This window comes from Sphaeramia orbicularis, chromosome 15 (genome assembly GCF_902148855.1).
Source record: "Sphaeramia orbicularis chromosome 15, fSphaOr1.1, whole genome shotgun sequence".
Taxonomy (NCBI): Eukaryota; Metazoa; Chordata; class Actinopteri; order Kurtiformes; family Apogonidae; genus Sphaeramia; species Sphaeramia orbicularis.
The window spans coordinates 23,238,389-23,261,742 of NC_043971.1; the positions used below are offsets into that span (position 1 = coordinate 23,238,389).

Consider the following 23,354-nt stretch of genomic DNA (forward strand, 5'->3'; position numbering starts at 1 on the left):
ATCATGTAGGAAAGGTTAAATAGAGACAAAAAGTCATTTGGGAGCTGCCAGAAAAGTAGTACTGGGTCTTTGAATATTTGATTCTTTTCAATAAATGATATAATAAATGATCAATGCAGCTAAACCTGGGCAGACTGTGTTTTGGTCTGTCCCATTAATTCCAGTCTGATCTTGTTAACTAGTACCAGCATGATTATTTAAGTGGCTGGGTAAAGCTAAAACCAGAAGAGGTTGTCCAGAACTGTGCTGTACGAGTATGCTCCCTCATCAGCCGTATAATTGAATAGAATGAATACAAACACAGTTGAATTGGGCGCTTTCCACGGGCAGTGCGACGTGACGGCGAGAGTTCCACCCATGTGATGTGTGACTGAGGCCTGACGGACTGAGCCTGTCTGTTATGGCTCCTCCTGCTCCAGTAGAACGGGGCTAGGCGTAAAACCAGTGCAGGGGAACGGGAATAACACACAGCGAGACGTTTTTCGGGAGCCGCGGTGAATGATGGCAGATCGTACAATGCAGAAGAAAAAGACATAGATGATGTATCCAACGTCGCCTCTTCTGCTGTGAAGGCTTCGACATTTCCTCAAGATTAACAACACCCAAATGAACTCCGTCAGAGCAAGCAACGTTAGCAGAAGACCTAGGCGAGTATCGAGGCCGCGCCCGGTGCAGCCGGAGAGGAACCACCAGGAAAGAGGTAAGATCAGCTAAGCTAGCATTAGCATTACAAGACGACTTGTCAAACAGGGAGCGTTAGGGCTGAACACTGGATTTAATAACGTGACGGGGTCGGAGGTACCGTGTGTGTTCATACGTGTTGCTAACGGTATGATAACGTTTGCCGTCGTGGTAAAACAGTGGGTGGCTAATGGCAGGAACTAAACATCGCTGTGGTTTCAGGAAATACCGAGGCTTTTGTGCTTGTACCTAGCACTCAGGCCGCGCTTTGTTTTGCTTGATTTTTGCTTCTGTTCTGTCGTTCTTTCACTTGTCTGACCTCTTAACCAGTCTGGCTTCTTATTTTTGATGCCAAATATTAGATTACATGTGAAAACTACGAGTGATACATGAGGGTCTGCTTGAGTAAGTAGTGACAAACGCAGGGAAGGATACACAAAGTGGTTTGTCGTAGCATGCTATCTAAACCTAGCCTGCATTAGCTGTTATGATTAGCATGTTTGGCTAGCTATCTGCGTCCTGACGTATGTAAAAGCCCCCAGCCTTCACAGACTCTGCAGCATTAAAATGAAATGTTATGTGCATATATTGGGATTAGGGTTACAGTTACATTTAATGCACTGTATGTTTGTGGATTTTTCTAGAGAAAAGCTGTGTAACAACAAACGGCATTTTGACAGGAGACATTGGCTGCAATTTTTGTAGTAGATATGGTCGCTCCTCAGATATAGTTAGTTGCAGTTACCCTGTCAGTATTAGTAACTTAATCAATCTTAGAACTGTATTTGATGTATGGGGTACTGCGTTATTAGGAGGACTAATGACATGTCGTAATGTTGCACTTGAATAGCATCAGTTAAATGGCTTAATGTAAGGGATATAGTCCTAGTTAATGTTAACTCAGAAGCTACAGTTAAAGACTTGATGATGTTAATTTAATACTTAATGATTTGGCAATGCCTCCAATTTCTTCAATACAACATATATTGAACATTGAAGATCCAATGTCCTTTTTTAAGAGTGCTAACAGATTTAAAACCCATCTATCCTTGATGCAGAGCTCAACAATTCATATTGCTGCTCAGGGTCTTTACATATTTACTTTATCTTGAACGTTTTTTAGTGTTCAATGAACCTCCAACATGTGTGTTTAATAAAGTTTTTAACTGAGACAGTTGTACTGTAAACTGTTTAAGTGATGCACCACATATGGATTTGATGTGTTGATTAAGTCAGACATGCAACCTATACATTGATTTTATTGGTGTCCAAATACCAAGAAGATTTACCTCGCTTAGATCATGTTTGTAGTGGTTACTTGCTTAGTAGCCGAGGAGTCATATTTGCAACCAGAGCAACAGCCAGGCAGAGAGGGTTTGCCTCTAAGGTCTGGGGTGAACTCATCATGCCATAAATGACATGATTATTTATTGTAGGATTAGTGCTATTTTTGTTTTGTTCTGTTTGATAAGATCTATTAGTAGTTTTCACAGAGCAGGTAACGAAGATTGTGTTTTTTCCAGGCTTTTGTTCCTTGACTTAATTGTTCGGGCAATTGTTTCAGATTATTTGCAACTTAATACTGAATGCAGTGCTTTAAAAGGTCATTCAGCCAAACTGGAGCAAAGCGCACTTCATGCCAGTGATTAGATCATGCTACACATGCTTCAGGACTTGATGACAGCAGGGAAGATGATATCACACGGGACAAGACATGGATACAAACTGGGTTTTATTGTACTTTCTACATCATTCAGCAGTTGCTACATCATTAATATGCTGTTGTCATTTTTATGTTTTATCTTTATTCTTTTGTACTGATTTGACAAATGATGTATAAGTTTCTTCTTTTTCTACCATTTGTAGATGAGGACGTTCCTGCAGATATGGTTGCAGAAGAATCCGGTCCAGGAGCTCAGAATAGTCCCTACCAACTTAGAAGAAAGTCTCTACCCAAGAGAACAGTGTGTCCAACAAAGACAAACATGGAGGTATGTTATTTAGTAAATTATCAGAACTGCAAATTTATCAAAGATGTCGAAAGCGGCCATGAAAAGATGGTATGAATCTATGACTGATTTTGATTAAACTCAATAACAAATGCATACCATGTGTTTGAAATTGACAGGGTGCTTCCACTTCAATGACAGAAAACTTTGGACACCGACCCAAGCGCCCCAGAGTTTCAGGAAAGTGTCAGGATTTACCAGGTAATTAGGAATACATCATTTGAGAAAACATTTCACCTGTATTAATCACAAGGGTATATTTTTGTCAGTATGTTTGCTAATTGCTATTTTTCAAGAGCTGTATTTTGATTAAAATCCACAGATTAAAATATACAGCAAAATACTGATGTTTGGTGTGCTCAGGTGGAGGTATTTAAGAAACAAAATATCACAATACTTGAATTGCAATTTGTCATTTTGAAGAATTGTAGATTTTAAAAGTGACATTTTGTTGTAAAAAGTGGTTTGATCACACATTGATGTGTTTAGCTGTTGAATGCAGTAACATGCACATTTAGGCATTTAAAGCACAGTGCACATTTTAAGTATGACTAGCATTGGAACCGTTTGTTAGAATGGGTTAGGTTATGTTTTTTAAAAAATCATAATACTCCAGCTGTGCCAGCCTTCATAAGTATTTTATTAAGACATTTGTACACCATCAGTGCTTATGAACACTGAAGTAAAAACAAGAATATGCTTTCCATTTTTACACATAATCAAAACTGTGGTGACCAGTGATCATTCTTGTGATTCCCTTGTGACAAATATCCAGAATTAATTGTGGCTTTGCAGTCCCCTTCAAAACCTGGTTTGCCATTTTTAATGGTTCTAATTGTTCCCTCCCCAGCAGCTCCAGCAGAGCAATATTTGCAAGAGAAGCTTCCAGATGAAGTGGTGTTAAAGATCTTCTCCTACCTCTTGGAGCAGGACTTGTGCCGTGCTGCATGTGTGTGCAAGAGGTTCAGTGAGCTTGCTAATGACCCCATCCTCTGGTGAGACTCAATGGTCAAAGCTTAAGCCTATGCATACACAATATGCTCAGACTTTTGATTGGTGGGTTATTTGATTTTGACTTAGTTATGTACTGTTAAGTTCAAACTAAACATGTCTAGATCATCACAGATATTGATGGTTTAGTCTGATGCACAAAAGCTACTCTCTTGTAAACAAAGACCTTCTACCACAAATGCAAATGGTGCTCATGGTCTTTGTGCCTTCTGTGTTTCAGGAAACGGCTGTATATGGAGGTTTTTGAATACACACGACCCATGATGCACCCAGAGGCAGGGAAGTTCTACCAGATAAATCCAGAGGAATATGAGCAGCCAAACCCGTGGAAGGAAAGTTTTCAGCAGCTGGTATGTATCCTACCATGGACTTAACTAATTGCTGACTTAATAAAAACATCTGTCATTTCTTTTTAGATTTAACTATTCGCTCAATTAACAGTGATTTATTAGAATCTATATTTTACTGCAAGCCAACCATTGATTTAATATTTTACTGGGGGCATCTCCAGCACTGCCTGGAGTAGTGCTCTGTGCTTAATGGTTATTAAGATAATTTATGGTAGATATGCAGTAGTGTTAGTTTGTACTAGAGGAGGCCAGTGCAGCTTTCCAAACTGAAGTAGACATAAATTAAACCCTCTTTACCATCTTGTAATCTTTACAGTGATATATTTGTTGCATAGAGTTGTTTCTTGATGGCTTTAAGTCCTCTGTGTGCAGTTGGCTAATGCCATGCAAAAGGGCAGCAACAGAGGCCATTATGGTGACATTCACTATGCAGGGCATAGAAAAGAACTGTGTGTTTAAATTGCATTCCTTAGTGAATCATCGACCTTTAGGATTGTGTTTCCTGCACAGAACTGTTTTAGGCATCTCTTGAGTGATGGCTTTTAACAGGTCTTGCTGAAAATGTAATGTCATGGCAATGTCATATTTAGGAATTATATTTTCTCATCATTATGAATAACAATTATAATAATGCTGCCATCTATTTTACAGTATAAAGGAGCACATGTAAAGCCAGGCTTTGCAGAACACTTCTACAGTAATCCGGCCAGATATAAAGGGAGAGAGAACATGTTTGTAAGTGAACTGTTTGCAGCCTTTTGAAGATGGTTCCCATTTTATTCATTTAAATTTGTTCAGTTGTTTACATGTCATATTTTTTCAGTACTATGACACCATTGAGGATGCTCTTGGAGGAGGTCAGGAGCCCCACTTTGATGGCCTGATATTCGTCCACTCTGGTATTTACACAGATGAATGGATCTACATCGAGTCACCTATCACTATGATCGGAGCTGGTACGTGTTTGTGTGTGAATTGAGTGTGAACTCATAATACATATTCATGATGTATTAGTTGAGTCTAGATTATAATTTCTTATTATCACACAGCTCCTGGGAAAGTAGCAGAGAAAGTTATAATTGAGAATACCAGAGATTCAACATTTGTATTCATGGAAGGCTCTGAAGATGCTTACGTTGGATACATGACTATAAGGGTGAGATGACTTCTTTTCTCAGTTGTAGCATTGGGTGAATTATTTAACCAACTGAATCAATAATCTATTTCTAAATCTACTTTTGTCAGTCAAAGTTGTTAACTCCTTTTGTGTCTATGGCAGTTCAATCCTGATGATAAATCCGCCCAACACCACAATGCACACCACTGCTTGGAGATCACAGTCAACTGCAGCCCCATCATCGACCACTGTATCATACGCAGCACATGTACAGGTAATACTGCTACTCTTTAAAGATAGATACGTATGTTGGTTTACTACTAAACCTTGATGCTGATTGTTTCAGTGGGGTCGGCTGTCTGTGTCAGTGGTCAAGGTGCTTGTCCCACAATCAAGCACTGCAACATCAGTGACTGTGAAAATGTTGGCCTTTACATCACTGACCATGCACAGGTAACTCTTACCTATCTCTCATTTTAATTAGTTATTAAGTTAACCCTTAAAGGATAATAGAATTGCATGCTGGTTTCATAGTCACCAATGAATTGAAGCTGCAGGAGCTGAGATCAGGGGAGTGAAATATACACAACCTGACATTGTTTCACACCATTGTGAAAAATGGAAGTCCGATGGAATCTGATCAGCCATAAGTAATTGCAGCTATCGGTCATGTATTTCATCCACATGCTTGTCTGAAAATACCTGTGATTAGACAGAGTCTGTCATGAAACACATTTTTTTTACAGCTCAAAGTGCAAGTGCATACATTTCCTGTTTCCTCTCAGACCACTTAAATTGCAATGTGTTGAAAGGTAATATAGGGATATTTTTCCAAATTATGCCAAAACTGTCCAGCAGTACAGTTTTTAGTCAGGTTACTTTCAAGATGTCACTTTTACCAGAATAATCATTGACATGAAAAATGTCTTGTTCCTCTTCCAGGGAATCTATGAAGACAATGAGATCTCAAACAACGCACTGGCTGGCATCTGGGTGAAAAACCATGGCAACCCAATCATCAGACGGAATCATATTCACCACGGGAGAGACGTGGGTGTTTTTACATTTGACCATGGGATGGTAAGATACCATTGAGTCCCCAGCCTGTCTGGTTTACCCTCAGAGCACATTTAGACATCCTTATGTGTCTTTTTACTAACATACTAAGTTCTGTTCATGTGGACTATAAATGTTTTTAACACTAATAATTATGTTGCAGTGTTTTGCATGCAAATCAAATCTGATTGTCTGCATTTATCAACTTTTCTTTTATTATATTTCTATTATATTGTTTGCATTTCACTGTGGTAAATGCAAAAAACATGAAGACAATTTAACAACAAATTTATTTGCAGGGATGTAATTGAGATCTGTAAGAAGTTTTAATGTAAACCGCACTCAAGAAATTAAGGTGCAAAGAAGAACCCACACAATTACCAATACAGTTTAAAAGTTAATATTCAACAATTATAAAATTATAGTTTAAAAAAAAATTGTGACATGCGGGAGAATTTGATAAATGTACAGTACACAAACCACATTTAGAACAGTGTAGTAGTTTAACCTTTCTAAGCATTTACTTTTAGTTTGCTGTATGAACCACCTGCAATACATTTACCGTCAGATAAGTACTAAGCAACTCCTCAAACTCATGTTCATGGTTTCTCGTGCAGTGCATTTTTTTCACGTTATGGTAGACTTGTCACTTAAAAATGCTGCTGCGTTATTGTTATGACATGGCTGTATGAATCAGAGTCATCGCCCCCGTTTAAGTTCTTATGAATATGAATATTTACCATTGCATCTGTACTTTTAGGCCTGTTATGTGTGTTTATCTACAGCATACTGTTGTAGAGCAGCTGTGTAGTCACAGTAGAAGAGGAAAGGTCTTTAACGTCATGATTCACTCTGTTAGTCACTTGGTCGTGGACTGAAATGTAGGGCGTGAATTAATTTTATATTTTCCTCTTTATCTGCAGGGTTATTTTGAGAGCTGTAACATCCACAGGAACCGTATAGCCGGCTTTGAGGTGAAGGCATACGCCAATCCAACAGTGGTGCGCTGTGAGATCCATCATGGCCAGACTGGGGGAATCTATGTTCATGAAAAGGGCCGTGGCCAGTTCATCGAAAACAAGATCTATGCAAATAACTTTGCTGGCGTGTGGATCACCTCTAACAGTGACCCCACAATACGGTCAGTGTGTCCGGACTGTCAGAGTATGTTTTAAATAGAAAAGTATCGTATTGTGTCATGTTCTAAAATGTATTTTGTCTGAATACAGGGGTAACGCCATTTTTAATGGTAACCAAGGTGGAGTTTATATTTTTGGTGATGGCCGAGGCCTCATCGAAGGAAACGACATCTACGGTAACGCCTTGGCTGGAATCCAGATCAGGACAAACAGCTGTCCTATTGTTAGACACAACAAGATCCATGATGGCCAGCATGGCGGCATATACGTGGTAAATATTTTCATGCACTTATGCAAACAATAGAAATGTTTTGCTGAAGGTCAGGTGATGAGGTTATCATAAAATGTCATCTGTGTTAATAGTCATCCTATGTCATGGATTGTTTTCACTTAATGTTCTATGCATGGCTGTTTTGTATCAAACAGCATGAAAAAGGACAAGGCGTCATAGAGGAGAACGAAGTGTACAGCAACACACTGGCAGGAGTGTGGGTGACAACAGGCAGCACGCCAGTCCTGAGGAGGAACAGGATACACAGTGGGAAGCAGGTAAGATTACAGGCTACTAATGAATCAAGTGAGGAGAGGTAAGTCCAGGGTGAAAACTTTTAGACAAACTGATGTATCAATCTGATTACATATATGTTGTACCTGACATACACCCAAGATGTCAGATGTCATAAACTGCAGCAGTTCAGCATTTCTTTAAGCAGTCTTCAGCAAAAAGAAGACATTTAACAAGTATCTTATCTGAACTTGAGCTAATAATAATGGGCTTTTACTCTTGTCATTCAACAGGTTGGGGTCTACTTTTATGACAATGGCCACGGTGTGCTGGAAGACAATGACATCTACAATCACATGTACTCTGGAGTTCAAATTAGGTTGGTGGAAAATAAATGTAATAATGAAATGCTCTGTTAAAGGTAGGCACTATGCAGCAAGTGCAGTGATTCATCAGCTGCCCTTCATGTGTACTTTTCTTTATTGTTTTTCAGAACTGGTAGCAATCCCAAGATCAGGCGGAATAAGATCTGGGGAGGCCAGAATGGTGGCATTTTGGTTTACAACTCAGGTAAGGAGATGCAAACTTCTTTTTCTCTTGGATACTTATGTTTTCTTGGTCGTTTCTTTGCTGATCACTTTATTTTGATAAATATCACCAGTCATTTCCCCTTATAGCCCTGATGATGAAACAAAAATATATTTTTTCAGGCTTAGGCTTTATCGAGGACAATGAGATCTTTGACAACGCTATGGCAGGAGTGTGGATCAAGACGGACAGCAACCCGACCCTGCGGAGGAATAAGATTCACGATGGGAGAGATGGGGGGATCTGCATATTCAATGGAGGAAGAGGTAACACGTCAATTTATAATACAAAAGTTGAAGCCTTAGAAAAGCATGGATATTGTTCAGGTACAGTCCGATAGTCAAAAATGACTTTTCTAGTGGAGCAGACAGTAAGAAATCCCCTTTGGGGTTTCTAGAAACTAGAATAAAGTCATTGTGTGGATGCTGTGAGGTGCTTTAAGTGCTAGACAACCTTCTCTGTATGTTGGAAAATAATATTTGTTTTATCTTTTAATCTTATGACATCTCAAATTGTGGAATAATAAATATTTTTGAAACACCAGACAGTGTAGTTAGTCAGCAGCACTCAAAAATGTAAATCCCGGAAAATATTACATTTAACAGACATGTTTGCCTCCTTAAATACCTTCTAATGTTTGATTCATTGGCATAATCATATCAAGTTATGCCAGTTGATGATTGATGATCTAGTCTGACTCAAAACGGTCTGTCAGTATTAAAGCCTGCCATTGGCAACTCTCAGACAACATCCTCCTGCCCTTATGGTATTTGCATGTTACTAATTTCAAAGTCCCCCTCACTATAGGGAACAGCAGCAACCTACATTGTGAAAGTCATATCTGATAGTTGACCTACATTTTTTATCTTTTCATGTGGGGTTGTCTTTTGAGCGGATTTAGCTTTTTAATTCCACAGCTCGCCTCTCCACATTCCACCAAAACAAATCCCCATCAACACTATTTTGCAAAAGCAACATCCTGGGCCTTGTGCCACCAAAGACAATTGTTTAAAGAAACATAAACAAGCCAGAGGTATTTTTCCACCTCTTCCAGAATAATAACACAGTCAGACTTATTTCCACCTCTAAATGTATAGATAGGTTCGGCTATGTGGTACTATGGACGATCTATCTCTTGATTGACGGTCTGTTTTTGGTTTCCAGGTTTGCTAGAAGAAAATGACATCTTCCGAAACGCCCAAGCAGGAGTTCTCATTAGCACCAACAGCCACCCTGTACTGCGGAAAAACAGGATATTTGATGGCTTTGCTGCAGGTGGGTAGTACCAAAACACAGCCTACGGTCCATCATTATTTAAAACCATTCCAGTTTTTATGCATAATTATTATGGCTTTTTAACACAGTAAGAAATGTGTCTGTGTAAACAAACTGTTGTACATTACTGAATCTCATTTTAGTAAGAACACTGTATTTGTTTGGAATTGACATGTTTTAGGTATTGAGATCACCAATCATGCCACAGCAACTCTGGAGGGCAATCAGATCTTCAACAACCGGTTTGGAGGGTTGTTTCTTGCATCTGGCGTCAATGTTACAATGAAAGGTATTTATTCTCAACTGTCTTTTCTTTTTTTTCCCTCAGTGACACACACTAAAATTGCCTGTTCAAAGATTAAATTGATCAAATTGTAGTTTACAAGGTTCTTGTTTTTCCCTGTAGATAATAAGATAATGAACAATCAAGATGCCATTGAAAAGGCTGTTAGCAGAGGCCAGTGCCTCTACAAGATTTCAAGTTACACCAGCTACCCAATGCACGATTTCTACAGGTAATTCAGGTTTAAACTCTAAAATGAGTTCATATGTTCCTAGGACGAATTTAGATTTTTACCAGTGCATCTTCTTGGATTTCTACAGGTGTCATACCTGTAACACAACAGACCGCAACGCCATCTGTGTGAACTGTATCAAGAAGTGTCACCAAGGACATGACGTGGAGTTCATTAGACATGATAGGTGTGTTTTAATTGATCCCTTCTAACCAAATGAAACGGTGTCTCTCACTTGCAGCCTTGTTTTAATTTAGATTGAACTACAGTACGATTAAACATGACTCCTGACATGTTCAGGATCAGTGTGTGTCTACATAAATCTCACGGCTCCAAGATGATTTACAAGGTTCTAAAGGAGGCACAAAGGCTAAAAAATGTAGTTTTTTTTTTCTGGCTTTCCTAAAATATTTGCTTTTATAATGTTAAATACAACATATATTTACCAGTGTTTCATGTTAAACACTGAAAAAGAAACCTCTTCATTACCTGCATGTTCCGGTGGTTAAAGGAAAGATGCACTGATAGTTGAAAGTTCTTGGATGATACAGGTATTTAAAATTATATTTTGGCCGATAGCTGAGTGCCAATATAGATATAACTGTCTGTATCTTTTTGTTTTTATTTATTCTGAGCTTAAATAAGTCATTTTATACAGTGGTGGAAAAAATTATTAGACCACCCCTTGTTTTCTTCAATTTCTTGTTCATTTTAATGCCGGTTACAACTAAAGGTACATTTGCTTGGACAAATAAAATATGATAACAACAAAAATAGCTCATAAGAGTTTAATTTAAGAGCTAGCATTTTCCATGTTTTCTTGATAATTAAAATCCCTTAAGTTCTTACATCAATAGCTATGGCATTGTACTGCTAAAAACAGTGCTTTAAGGCATTCCGTGTTTTCTGTTTTAATCACAATACACACAGGAGTTTGTACTTGTTTGCATAACCACTGTTATGGATGACTTTTGATGGTCTAATAATTTTTTCCGCAACTGTAAATACAAAAAAAGTTAGTATTTTAAAATCTATTGTCCAATGACGACGTCTTGGTAGTAAAACATAGTCTATCATCATGTTCTGAGTTCTTCTCTTCTCTCCACCTACAGATTCTTCTGTGACTGCGGTGCCGGGACACTGTCAAATCCTTGCACATTAGCTGGAGAGCCGACTCACGACACAGACACACTGTATGACTCGGCTCCCCCTATAGAGTCCAATACACTGCAACACAACTGAGCTCAAGGCCTCAGGTTGTTGGCGCTTCAGCAGTAATGGACTAAAAGACACTTTACGTTCTGCAGTGGAAGGGGAAATCAAAACTTTAAGTACAGGTTCACTTTGACAGAGAATATACAGTGAATTTTAAAGAGACTTGGACACAAATATGCTAAAAGGAGTCATTTAGAAAAAAAAAAACCCGTTCATGGATGCCTCGCTTTTTGTTTTCCTTCAGTTATTTGACAGAAAAGGTGTCATCAGTGGGACGGAGCAGAGGAGCAGCTGACTCAGGGTTTGTGGGTGTGTTGGGTTGGTCAAGTAAGTGACACTGGTGCGAAACAGACAAAAGCCACGAGACTCATTGGTCTTGAAGACGTGGAAGACCAAGATACTGCAGTCATGTACAGACCCAGTGTGGACAGATGCTCAGCAAGAAGAGGCATACAGTAACTTCACATGGAGGCAAAGGCCCCAATACAATAATGCTTCCATCACTGAGCAACCGACGTGCTCGTATAAGATGTACGGGAAAAATGACCTAGCACTTCAGCTTTTTTTTTTTCCCCTCGAAACAACTGTTGAGATTTGATTTTAATGCTTTTTGTGTAGTTTTGTATTTTCATGCAAAAATCTTACTGTACTTGAATGTCTTTATTTTATTAAATGTGTTAATTTTTTGGTTATTATACCCTAGAATTGCTGTAATTATACTCATGTCACAGTATCTAACTTCTTTCTGTGAAAGAGATCAGAGAAAAGAGAGGAAAACACTACACATTTTCTCCAGCAATGTTGGCTTTTACATTTGCAATACAGAAAAAAATAGATGAATGCTGAAATGTGCTTTCACAAGACTTGATCTAAAATCATATGGTTGGCTTAGAAGTGCTCCATATACATGAGGGAAGAATCTGGATTTAAATAATTTCTATGCATAATTTGTTTGACAGGTAGTTAATTTAGTTTCAGTTTAAACAGCAGCTTAACCAAAAAGTCAAATTTAGATGTAAATGTGACATTTTATTTGTTTTGTCAAGCTCCTCATTAATTAGAACATAATACTTTGCTGGTTAAGATGCTGTTACGCCCCTGATAGGAATGCATCTAATGATATCTAGATTCAGTGTAAAACAAAAGCTACATCTTATCCATGATTCATCTGGGGGGGTAACAAATCTACCAGTCTTATTTCTGAACCCTCTGTCAAATCCATGCTGCTTTTTAACCAGGTCTGAGTTACTTTTAATGGGACATTTTCTCACTTTATTTAGGTTCAGAATGAAAGAGACAAGTCTTGTGAAAGCATGAAAAATTTTGATGTTTTGTTTTCTTTTTTCACCAATGTTGCTGGAGAATTTAAAGGCTTTTACTCTACTGAAGCTGAGACAAGTATCTATATACAGCGCTATATGGTTTCATTACCCCTCTCCCCCCCATCCATGTGTACTGGTGATTGTGGGTTCTCATACAGACTGAAATGTATGCATGTATCATAACATCTAGACTTAATATATTGTGAAGTATTCAATAACCGTTATGTAGGCGCTAGCGTGAATTAAAAGGGTTTAATTTCCTAGATGAAACATTGTCATTTTTTAAAAATAAACTTTATTAGCTCATTACAGTAGTGTTTTTTTGTAGTACTAAGTGAACAGAATTTTAACGACAAAAAAATAACAGAACTACAGTGTGTTGATCATCTGAACAAGAGATGCAAAGTGTGTTTTCCCCAGAGTGGCATCTTCAGTGAACTGGCAGAGTTTCCTATAAAAGAAAAATATTGAAAAATCAATCACAATAAGCCTGTACAGGAAATCCGAGTCATTGCTTTGGTTAGGGTCAGTGTAACATACTTGAAGAGTCTCAGATTGATGGTGCTCTTCTCAAACTCTCTGGCCTTCTTGTGACCTGACTGGATGACCTCCTCGGGCAGGCTGGCGAGCCGAGCGGCGTTGAAGCCATAGCTCTTCGGACAGGCACCGCCGATGAACTTGTACAGAAATGTGATGGTCTCCTGACTTGGATCCTCGCATTCATTCTCCACCATGCACGCCTGAAAGTGGTAATGCATGGTAAAGGCACTAAACAACAAGGCATTACACCTGCATATTTCAGATATTTAACCATCATCCTCCACATGGCTGCTTTTTTAAAAAAACAACTATGTAGTGTTGCCAGATACACATTTTGTTTACTGATGATAGAAAAACTCAAATAGTAAATTACCTAAATACAGAGGTATTCAGTTCTATTGGAAGGGAATTCATTGCTGTTGAACAAACGACTGCTTTAAGGCAATGATTCTGAACCCGAGGTATAGTTAGAAAATGTAATAAAAAACATTACGTAAATCCACACAGGCATTTGTTAGTGAAGAAAACAAGCAAACAGGATTTCAAACCAACATTATACTGATCTTTAGGGAATTTACGATAACCATTTGGCTGAATATTGACATGAGTGAATTGAAATCCCTTTAACGCCACAGGCTGCAGCTGAGAATACATCTAAACTAATAGCTGAAGGTAATGTAAACATTTCATCTAGCAAGGAATTATAAATAGTAAATATACCATATGCTAAGACTTCTTAGATGCAGATTGTTCAAACTTAAATAGTTGTTAAATATAAGCTTAACTTGCAGACTCATGCTAGAGGTTAGAATACTTCAACCACAGATGATTCTTTAGTATGACACTTATTTTTTATTGCAGAGTAAAACTTAGATGGTCAGTGGAGGACTATTTTAGCATATGTGGCAAAAAAAAAAGGTTGGGAACCCCTGCTTTAAGAGAGGGATTAAATGCTGAGTGACCTTAAAAATATACTGTACATAAAAGGGCAGCTTCATTTTAATGTTATGGATGTACTCACCATGTGGCCCAAACGCACAGCAGGGTTGTTGGCGTAGTCCTCGACCAGGGAGTGGTAATGTGTAGAGAAGAGTGTGCGACAGCAGATCTTCTCAGCCAGTTCCTTCACGACAGCACTAGCAATGGCTGTGCCGTCATACGTGGCTGTGCCCCTTCCTACAGACAGGACGAGATGGCGTAAGAACAACTAAGAAAGACAAAAAGAACAGCTAAGACAAACACACCGATGATGGCTCTGTACTGTCGGTAAGAAGACGACATGCACCTAATTCATCCAGAAGCACAAGTGAGTGTTTTGTGGCATGATGCAGGATACTGGCAGTCTCACTCAGCTCCACGAAGAACGTACTCTCTCCTAGAAGACACATATGAGTACGATACAAGTTTAGCTCAGGAAGTGGAAGTTCAGGTTATTGTAGTGTACGATACAAGACTTTGGGACTTTACCAGCCATTATACGATCTGAGGCTCCCAGCCGAGTGAACACCCTGTCGACTGGTGTGAAGCGCAGACTCTCAGCAGGAACGTAGCAACCCAGCTGAGCGAGGATGATCATGAGTCCACACTGCACAAAACAAGCCGCATATGATCACTACCCTGTCCACGATGAAGTCAAACTCACATTCATGGGATATCACTTATTTAACCATTTTAAGACTGCCATTATAAGAGGCGCCTAGGTGTCTTCATGTTTTCTTTGCAATACAAGTGTCAGAACATATCTTTTTTGCCAATTCTTTTACACCTTTGTTTTCAGGAAGAACTTAACGTTCAATATCTGGCCATTAATTATCATTACTATGAATGATAAATGCTTAAAATAGTGTGGCTTGAAGCTTTTTGCATTATTATCAGAAACTGTAAATGTCTATAACAAAACTTTTTGAGATTGTATAAATAAACTTTCAGCTATTTTACATCTGCTCAAACACGCTTTGTGGTCTTGAACATTCAGGATCCATATTATGGCTTCATAGTTTTTAGCCTGTGTGGAAGTCTCTGAAACAGTTCCTTTCTACTTCTAACAGAGTCCCACATTGCTGCTGTAAAGTGTTAAAAAGTGTTGAAAAGCTCAGGATCTCAGCTTTCTGATGCCATCTGAATTTTGTGGATGGCAGTTCAGGAGCTACAGTAATTTGAATGCTGTAAAGTAACAACAGCAATCTCACCGGTGCTGCATTTTGCAAAGGGTGATGGCTCTGCTGTTCTGTATTTACACTCAAAAGAACAACCCTTATGGCATTAACACATTCATAATTCATGCACCTGTCTCATCAGAGTAGACTTTCCACCCATGTTGGGCCCGGTCACGAGGACACACGAGGCACAGCCTTTTTCATCATCGCTGCCTTCACTGGTGCCAGGGCAGCCGATGAAGATGTCATTAGGGATGAAGTCATCCCCAAAGAAGGTCTTGGTGACACAGGGGTGACGGGATCCAGTGAGTTCAATGAAAGAGTTCAACTGGTGACCCGCCTCAGGGAGCACCACCTGTGGCCTGGTCATTGGTCCATCTCCCCCCTGACTGTAGCGTGACAGAGCCAAAAGAACATCTACAAACACAAATGAAATGAACAATACACATCAACTCAACTGCACACAAGACAGCTGTATTGGTTCCATCTGCAGGAAATGAATTCAGAGCAGACACCTGCAATGCAAACTTGTTTTATAGGATAAAAAGACTGTGTTTCTTTCCAGGGTAACAGACAGAAAGAATCACAATACCTGTATTCTTCTGTGACACATAACTAAAAATCAGTAATGGAAACAGTATTCAGATTCTTCAATAAATATGAGTAACAATAAGGCAGTGTATTTTTTCAATTAATCCAAAAGGGATTTTAAAGCATTTATTTAGCTTTCAGAATATGGTAATTTTCAGAACCCATAAATCATCTTTCAGTTTATCAAAAACATTCAAACACATTTCCATGTGTTCACTGAACCAAAAGGATGAAAAACTCTAATCTGAAGATAAACTAGAAATACTGAAATACTATGCGGAGTAAATAATGATATTCTTGGATTTGAATAAAATTACTTTTAAAAATATAAAGCACATAAAAAATGTTTAAAAAAAAAAAGGATTTTTACCGAGCACTGCCATGCATTCCACACCAGTCTTCCAGTCTTTGTAGTTCTTGTCAAAGTTGTAGAAGAGTCTCCTCATGCAGTCTCTCAGAGCAGCATCTCGCTTCTCCTCAAATCCTTGCATCTCTGAGAAAAGTCTTTCAGACTCCTTTGTCACATAACGCTTCCAGCCCTTCTTTGTAGACTTCACCTCGTACTCATCGGGAATATTCCTCTCAGAGACACTATCGGGAACCTCCATCTGATAGCGGTTTTTCCCAGTGCCCCAGTAGGTCAGACTCTTACAGCCAAGCCTCTTCTTCTGTCTGTCCAGGTAATCTTGCAGCTCTCGATCACAGTTTTTGATCCCAGTCAGAGCCTGGTCATACTCTGGGTCAAATCCAGCTTTAGGGGTTATGACCCCAGTAGTGCGGGCTTTCTGGTGGTCAAAGGCTGTGTCCCAGCGCTGGAGTTCAGCTGAAAGGTCAGGGAACAGGCCATTCTTTTCATCTTTCAGATTCACCACTTGACAGAGTAATGCCGAATTAAACTCTCCTGAAACTGGAGAGAGGACAGATATAATCTCTTGCATCGTTTTAAAGCCGTCCAGGGCTGAAAGGAAGTCTGCTATCTTGCGTTTGCTGTAGGTGACCTCCTCGTAGAGAACGGCTCTGCTGTCAGGGTGGTCCTGGCCCTTCAGAGGAGTGCCAATGCCGTGGATTTTACTCAGGAGACGCTCCAGATCTGGGAGTTTCTTCAGCAGGTCTGAAACTTCTGTGGCCTGGGCCTGAACTCCCATCAGATCCTCCACTGCATCTAGTCTGTCTGAAATGGATGTGGGGTTACACAGAGGAGCACAGAGCCACTGCTTGAGGAGCCTCTTTCCAAATGGCGTTGAACAGGTATCCAGACGCTCCAGCAGTGTCCCTTCTGTTCCTCCTGAACCATTCTGAAATATCTCCAAATTTGTCAGTGTCACTCCATCCAAAACCATCCGTTGACGGGTCTGTGCAAAAAAACTTGCAGGTCCAGCAGCTTTCTCCATCTCAACGTCAACAGGGACATATTCTTCAAAGTTAGCCATGGAAAGCAGCTCTTGGTCTATCAGACACTTCTTCAGGTAGAAAATGCATCCACCCAGTGATGACAGAGCGAGTTCATAACCATCCTTTGGGGTGAGACACAAGGAATCACTCTCAGAGGTCATATTTTTTAGAAGAGCTGGAAGAAAATTACTCCCTGTCCCCTGTTCCTTGTCAGCAGTTTCTCTAAAATAATCTTCTTCTGAAAGGGTTTTGAGGGTTTTCTGAGCATCCCAGAACTGAGTGCCTGCATTCAGTCCTTCCTGCAGAGCAGAAGACATAGAGGCCTTCAGTATTTTGCGTGTTTCGACTGATGGGTTCCCCTTTTCAAAGAGGACCTCAGCGGGAACAAAGTGTGCGATCAGGGTGCGCAGTCGTGAGCAGTGGCGATCGTCCTGGAACTGGCCCACATGGAAGTAACCCACAGACGTGTCAACAAAGCAGACTCCGTAGGTACGACAGCAACTGGAGCTCTCCTCTTCCGCCTTTTCCTTTAAGCTGAGCAGAAACTTGCTCTGACTCTCAGATGGAGCGCCGTCCAACACGCTGTAGGTTTGGGTGCCACGTGTGATAATCCTGCACACTTCTCTTCTCACCACACGGTCAAACTTTGTGGGTTTAAACATGGTCTTACACCGTGCTTCCATCATATCTGGGGTCTCCGTCTGCTCCACACGAGCCACCTTGTAGCCTTTCTGAACCAGTACATCTGAAAAACGTCCAAAGCCAATCTCTGGAAAACCTGAATGTGCCCAGGTGCCCTTCATGAAAGTCAGTCCCAGCTCATTGACACCAATTACAGCATCCATGTGGTAGAGCTCATAAAACTTTCCCACCTTATAAAAAATGACTGTATCAAACATGTCAGCTTTGAGTTGCCACCACCTCCGCATGCCAGGAGTGTTTTTGTTGAGAAAGTCTTCTGGAACGTATAAGGTGGAGGGGTCATAGTCATCCTCTGTCTGACGCCGCCTTTTGCCGTCTTTCCTCCTGCCATCCTGCAGCCAGTCGAGCTTCTCATGGTCCCAAACTGTTGCCCCACTACTGCCGCCGGATCCATTTGTCTGGCTCTCAAAGCTGTCTGGAGCAGAGAAGGCTGACAAACGGGACTTTGTGTCAAGGGTAATAGCTGCTGGAGCTCGTTTCGGTGCGTTAGTCGGGGTACTGGCTATTTTAGCTTTGGGATTAGCTGCCTTCTCAGCGGGACGTTTGCGCTTTACAGGTTTGACGGGGCTATCTGGCTCTGACTCCTGGGAGCTCTCCTCTTCCTCTTCACTATTCACTGTCCCTTCTCCCTCTTCATCTTCACTGCTGCTCGCTGCATGTTCTGGCTTAAACTCCTCATCTGATCCATCACTGTCTGAGGCTACAATAATGCGACGACGCTTCGGTTTATTTCCTGATTTCACTGCAGCACGGGACGAGCGTCGGTTGACTTTAGGTGACTTTGTGTCTTCATTCTTCTGTTCTTCTTCATCAGTGTCCTCTTCATCAGTGGATGTTGACTTATCAACCTGTCAATAGACATATTTATAGATAATTAAAAAGCAAAACCTGGATTCCTGACCTGGTTAGAACAAACACACTGTATATTTCTATCATGAGGAGATTATGATACCAGTGTCAGCTATCTGTTTACCGATTTTGTAAAATCCCCTTTTATTCATTACACGTGAAGAAAAAACCTCACTTCATATTATCCCTTGGATTTTATATTTTACTTGCAGGTGGTTTACTTAGTCAATTTGAGTGGCTTATATTTTAATTACCACAAGTCATTCTACATAATTTTATTCTTCTTTGGTGTTTGCTGTTTTTAAATCACCATTGTTTATCCTAGTTTGCTGTTGAGATTCTTTTAACTTGTCTACTGAATAACAATGTTTGTTCAGGAATTAATCAGCTGTTTTGGAAATGAAGCCTTTATCTCAATGTATTCTTTTTTTTGATCAAGGTCTTTTTGTATTTTCAATTTTCAAATGTACAACAAGAAATCTACAACTTGAAACTGTTGTATCCAGTTCCTATCCAACTGCCCCACCCCCCACCCCACACCAAATATTGGACCTTTGTTAAATTTATATACAGCCAGACATAATATACTTGCATACAAAAATATATAAACCCCCTTCAAATTTGTGTGTATGTGTGTATCTATCTATCTATATCTATCTATCTATCTATCTATCTATCTATATATATATATATATATACAAACACACACACACATGCATATTTGTAAGTTCACATAAATAAATAAAGGGGAAAAAAATTAATACCTCTGTGTATTCTGAAATAAAAACAAAGCTTGAATTTCCAATTTTACACATAAAAAACTATTGTATTTGGATTATTTCTATGGTGCAAACTAATGACACACTACTACCATAGTTACCTCCATTTCTTCATCATCGTCTTCCTCATCAGATGGATCCATGCAGACAGGCATCTTCAATCTTTTTTCAGGACTGTCAAACATAACACCATCAGCAAGCTCCATTGCATGGCGGATAACAGGCTTGCCAGTGAAAAACACTCCCCCTGGTTTAGCATCGCTGCTGTCAGACCCTGCAACAACAGAGGACAACAGAAAGACCTCATCATTCACAGATGACAAGAACTGTCTGTATCCTACTGAGAGGACAAAGCACACAGTGACAATTACGGTAATAACTGTAGACAACCTTGGTACTCTCGAATGTATCTGGTGCTGACCCATCCCCTAGTAGGAGGTTCATCAAAGAAATGGACATGTATGCGCTGGTCCCGACCGCGGCCTCTCATCTGCTGTCCAGTTAAAGGCTGTGGTACCACCATGCATGGCCACCAAGGGTGCCCCTCCAGTTTCGCCCACACAAGTGAACCAGCATTAAATGCACATGAGGAGCTACTGAAAGAAAGTTTAAAAATAACACTTAGAAGACAGATCAGTATGTGCATTTTCTAGCCACTAAAACAGAACAACCACAGTACATAAGAATTACATGCAATATGTTAAGTAATTTTTTTCCCCATTACAAGTTTGTCTTTTTTCACATTTCATGCTCACTGTAGAGATGCAAACAGGGAGAGAAGGATGTTGTATTGTTACTACTTTCCAAGCACTTTGATATTAATTGGTCAAAACTGGTTCTTATTACAGTTAAAGCACATCTTTAATTACATGCATTTACAGTCTTAAACGAATTTCCTTAACCTTCCTTAATATTTTAAATTGTTATAATCTGTTATGGGTTATTTGAGTAAACACTATTTTATATGATTACCAAATGTCGGCCTAGTCTTACACAACAACCTCCTGCATGTACCTACTAATGGCAGCAGATTCAAACTACAGACATTTTGTTTATTGGTAGACAAGGGTGACTGTTGTTGTCATTGATCCGTTGTGCAATTACTACAGCGGCTAATTGTGTAAAGTCTACCTTGAAAAGTCCACACTACCAATACTAACGAGTAACTGTCAATGGGGGATTACAATTACTTCAGGTATCTTTGATTTGACCATGAGTCTAACCACATGGTCTGCAGGACTCATTAAAACACCTGTGATTTCTGCAGAAAATATGTGCGTCACGTACAAAAACAAGAAAACGGAAGTTTAACTGATGTCAACACCAAGCTATAGGCATATAAATATAACGCTGAATGGTATCATGAATGCGTATTTGCTCAAATGGGGACAAAGTTCTTGTAATCATTCATCGGGAAGAGGAAACTATAGGAAAAGTATGCTAAGCTACAACAACTCCAGGAATTATACAGCTCCCAACTAACCTTTCTTTATCTTTCGGTGTCTTGTCTCCGAACAGCATGTTAAACGCCACTTTTCTGGATTTGGAGCTACTTTTTGGTTTGACTTTGCTGGTCTTAGCAGTCTGCAGCTGCGGGGTTTGTTTGGCTTGTTCTTTCGGAGAGGAGTTGGACTTTTCCACCGAGGAGGGCAGGTCCGCCTCGGCCGGAGAGGGATTGGGCTTCGGCTTCGGCTTGGACACCGGCGGCGGAGACTTGGTAAAAAAGTTGAAGAGGGAGCTCTGTTTCGCCATGTTTCCGAGTTTTAATAGACGCTGAGTACTTTCTTGTTAAGCTAATCCTAACGCCAACGTGCTCCGTGCATCACCTAGCAAACACACAGCCACACAGAGAGCGCGGGGACCTCTAGTTCGCGGGAAACACACGCACCGGATGTCGTGGGCGTGGCTTCAACTCTTCTCCAATCACAAGCGAGTTCACAAACATACGGAAGTGACGTACAAGGCAGGACTTCCGTTGGCGCGCATAATTATTTTATTTTATTTTATTTCATTTTATTATTTTTTTTACTAACTTGTCATGTGCAAATAGCATGGCTCTTAAAATACAGGATTAAGCTATTTACAGTTTCAGTTTCTTCCACTACTCCATGATTATTTCCCTAAACTTATACACATTTCTAATACAGCCTCAGTATGATACACAGTCCAGGATTAATTTGATTAGCAATCTCAAGACTCCATCTTCTTTTGGCTCCAAACATTCAGTGCATGAGCCACAGTGCACTATGCAGGGAGTGATTCATGATTTAAGGAAAGGGCAACAGACCATTTATCAGTATGAGCTATTGGCAGCCTTTTGTGGCCCTGCAGTGGATCGAGGAGAGGCAAATGAGTTGATATAATGTGGTTTTCACTAGACAGGAAGGGGATGAAAACTGTAATTTGACAGTTCATCCGACAGCTTTTGTTACTTTTCAGACTGCAGCAGGGCTTTTCTTGTGTCAGACTGAGGTAAATGTGGAAGCTTTCAGCCTGCTCAAGCTTTTTATTAATAGCATTTTATTGAAGTTCTAATAATTATATGAGTGAAGATAATGACAGTTATCATAGACACACAGATCACAGACAAATGCTTCTTCAGGTAAGGGAAATTTATCAATGATGTTGGGTCCTTCACATTTATTGAATATCTGTCATCTCAAATCAGACAGAGAAGCAACATTTGTCTGTGGTTTTTGAAAGAAAAGGGAAAAAAAACCTAGAATGTTTACCTACTTTCGGCACTGGATAAACATTCTACTTGGTTCTTATTGCATAGCTCCCTGACAGTTTAATACAACTGCAGTTACTAATGACAGAAATTCATTATGTGAAATGCTTGTTAGAAAATTAGGTTTTCTGTGAAGACCCCCACAACCTCTTAATCCTCTTTGAAAGAAAAGAGTTGAATAATTTGTCATCCTCTTCCTGTCCAGATTACATATCTCCAAATATATTGAGTTTGTTTGTGATAAGATCAGGAATGAGCTAAGTTTTTTTTAGTGTCTTTATGGGTCAAATTGTCTTACTGAAGTGAAATGAACTCTTTCAAAAATCCTGGATTTGCTGGAAAATGCATTGTCTCAAGGTTTAAAACAAGGTTGTTTTTTCTGAGCTCATGAAAAGATGGCTTTTCAGGTATAGTTGTGGTTCTCAGAGAATGTATCACATTAATGAACAACAGTACATAAAGCAGTTTGAACAGACCTTTAATATTTACAGCAGATGCTTTCTCTTCATACTTCAATACATTTTGCTTCTAGTAAATGCATACCTTTATTTGATTTTGAATCCATAGCCTTTACTCATCTTACAGTATTTGCACACTTTGATATTAATACCTTTACCTAGGATATGTAAAAAAAAAAAAAAAAAAAAAAGTGAACATAACATCTACCATGGCCTACTGAAACATACAGAACAAGCTACCTTCTGCTTCATCTTTTAAAACATAATTAAAAATGAAAAAACAAAAAACTGTAGCGTACTGGATATAGGCCACAAGCGTCATCAATTACATCCTTAGTCCACGGTTACACCTAAAGTCAAATACTTCAAACTG

General features: G+C 39.6%; 2 protein-coding genes across 4 annotated transcripts; one reads left to right on the top strand and one right to left on the bottom strand.

Annotated features, from left to right (window-relative positions):
* Window positions 1-364: 364 nt before the first annotated feature.
* Window positions 365-13,046, top strand: fbxo11a (F-box protein 11a). 2 transcript variants are annotated; one of them, XM_030155424.1, is made up of 22 exons: window positions 365-700; window positions 2,548-2,672; window positions 2,810-2,891; window positions 3,541-3,685; window positions 3,922-4,051; window positions 4,703-4,786; window positions 4,875-5,007; window positions 5,101-5,207; window positions 5,331-5,442; window positions 5,515-5,621; window positions 6,111-6,248; window positions 7,148-7,365; window positions 7,454-7,634; window positions 7,790-7,912; window positions 8,162-8,247; window positions 8,362-8,438; window positions 8,579-8,722; window positions 9,621-9,731; window positions 9,913-10,020; window positions 10,138-10,246; window positions 10,335-10,433; window positions 11,359-13,046. In XM_030155424.1, exons 1-22 carry the CDS (start codon window positions 607-609, stop codon window positions 11,486-11,488), a joined length of 2,643 nt encoding a protein of 880 aa, XP_030011284.1. In that variant the 5' UTR covers window positions 365-606; the 3' UTR covers window positions 11,489-13,046. The 2 variants fall into 2 exon arrangements, with proteins under 2 accessions (XP_030011284.1, XP_030011285.1); XM_030155425.1 differs by having other exon boundaries at window positions 3,544-3,685.
* Window positions 12,670-21,678, bottom strand: msh6 (mutS homolog 6 (E. coli)). Of its 2 annotated transcripts, none has more exons than XM_030155422.1 (10): window positions 21,276-21,678; window positions 20,183-20,388; window positions 19,894-20,066; window positions 16,441-19,012; window positions 15,610-15,896; window positions 14,791-14,908; window positions 14,609-14,698; window positions 14,345-14,499; window positions 13,324-13,523; window positions 12,670-13,234 (listed from the first exon to the last, which is right to left on the bottom strand). In XM_030155422.1, the coding sequence occupies exons 1-10, from the start codon at window positions 21,542-21,544 to the stop codon at window positions 13,153-13,155; spliced, it is 4,152 nt and encodes a 1,383-aa protein (XP_030011282.1). In that variant the 5' UTR covers window positions 21,545-21,678; the 3' UTR covers window positions 12,670-13,152. The 2 variants fall into 2 exon arrangements, with proteins under 2 accessions (XP_030011282.1, XP_030011283.1); XM_030155423.1 differs by having other exon boundaries at window positions 20,183-20,385; window positions 21,276-21,544.
* Window positions 21,679-23,354: the final 1,676 nt, after the last annotated feature.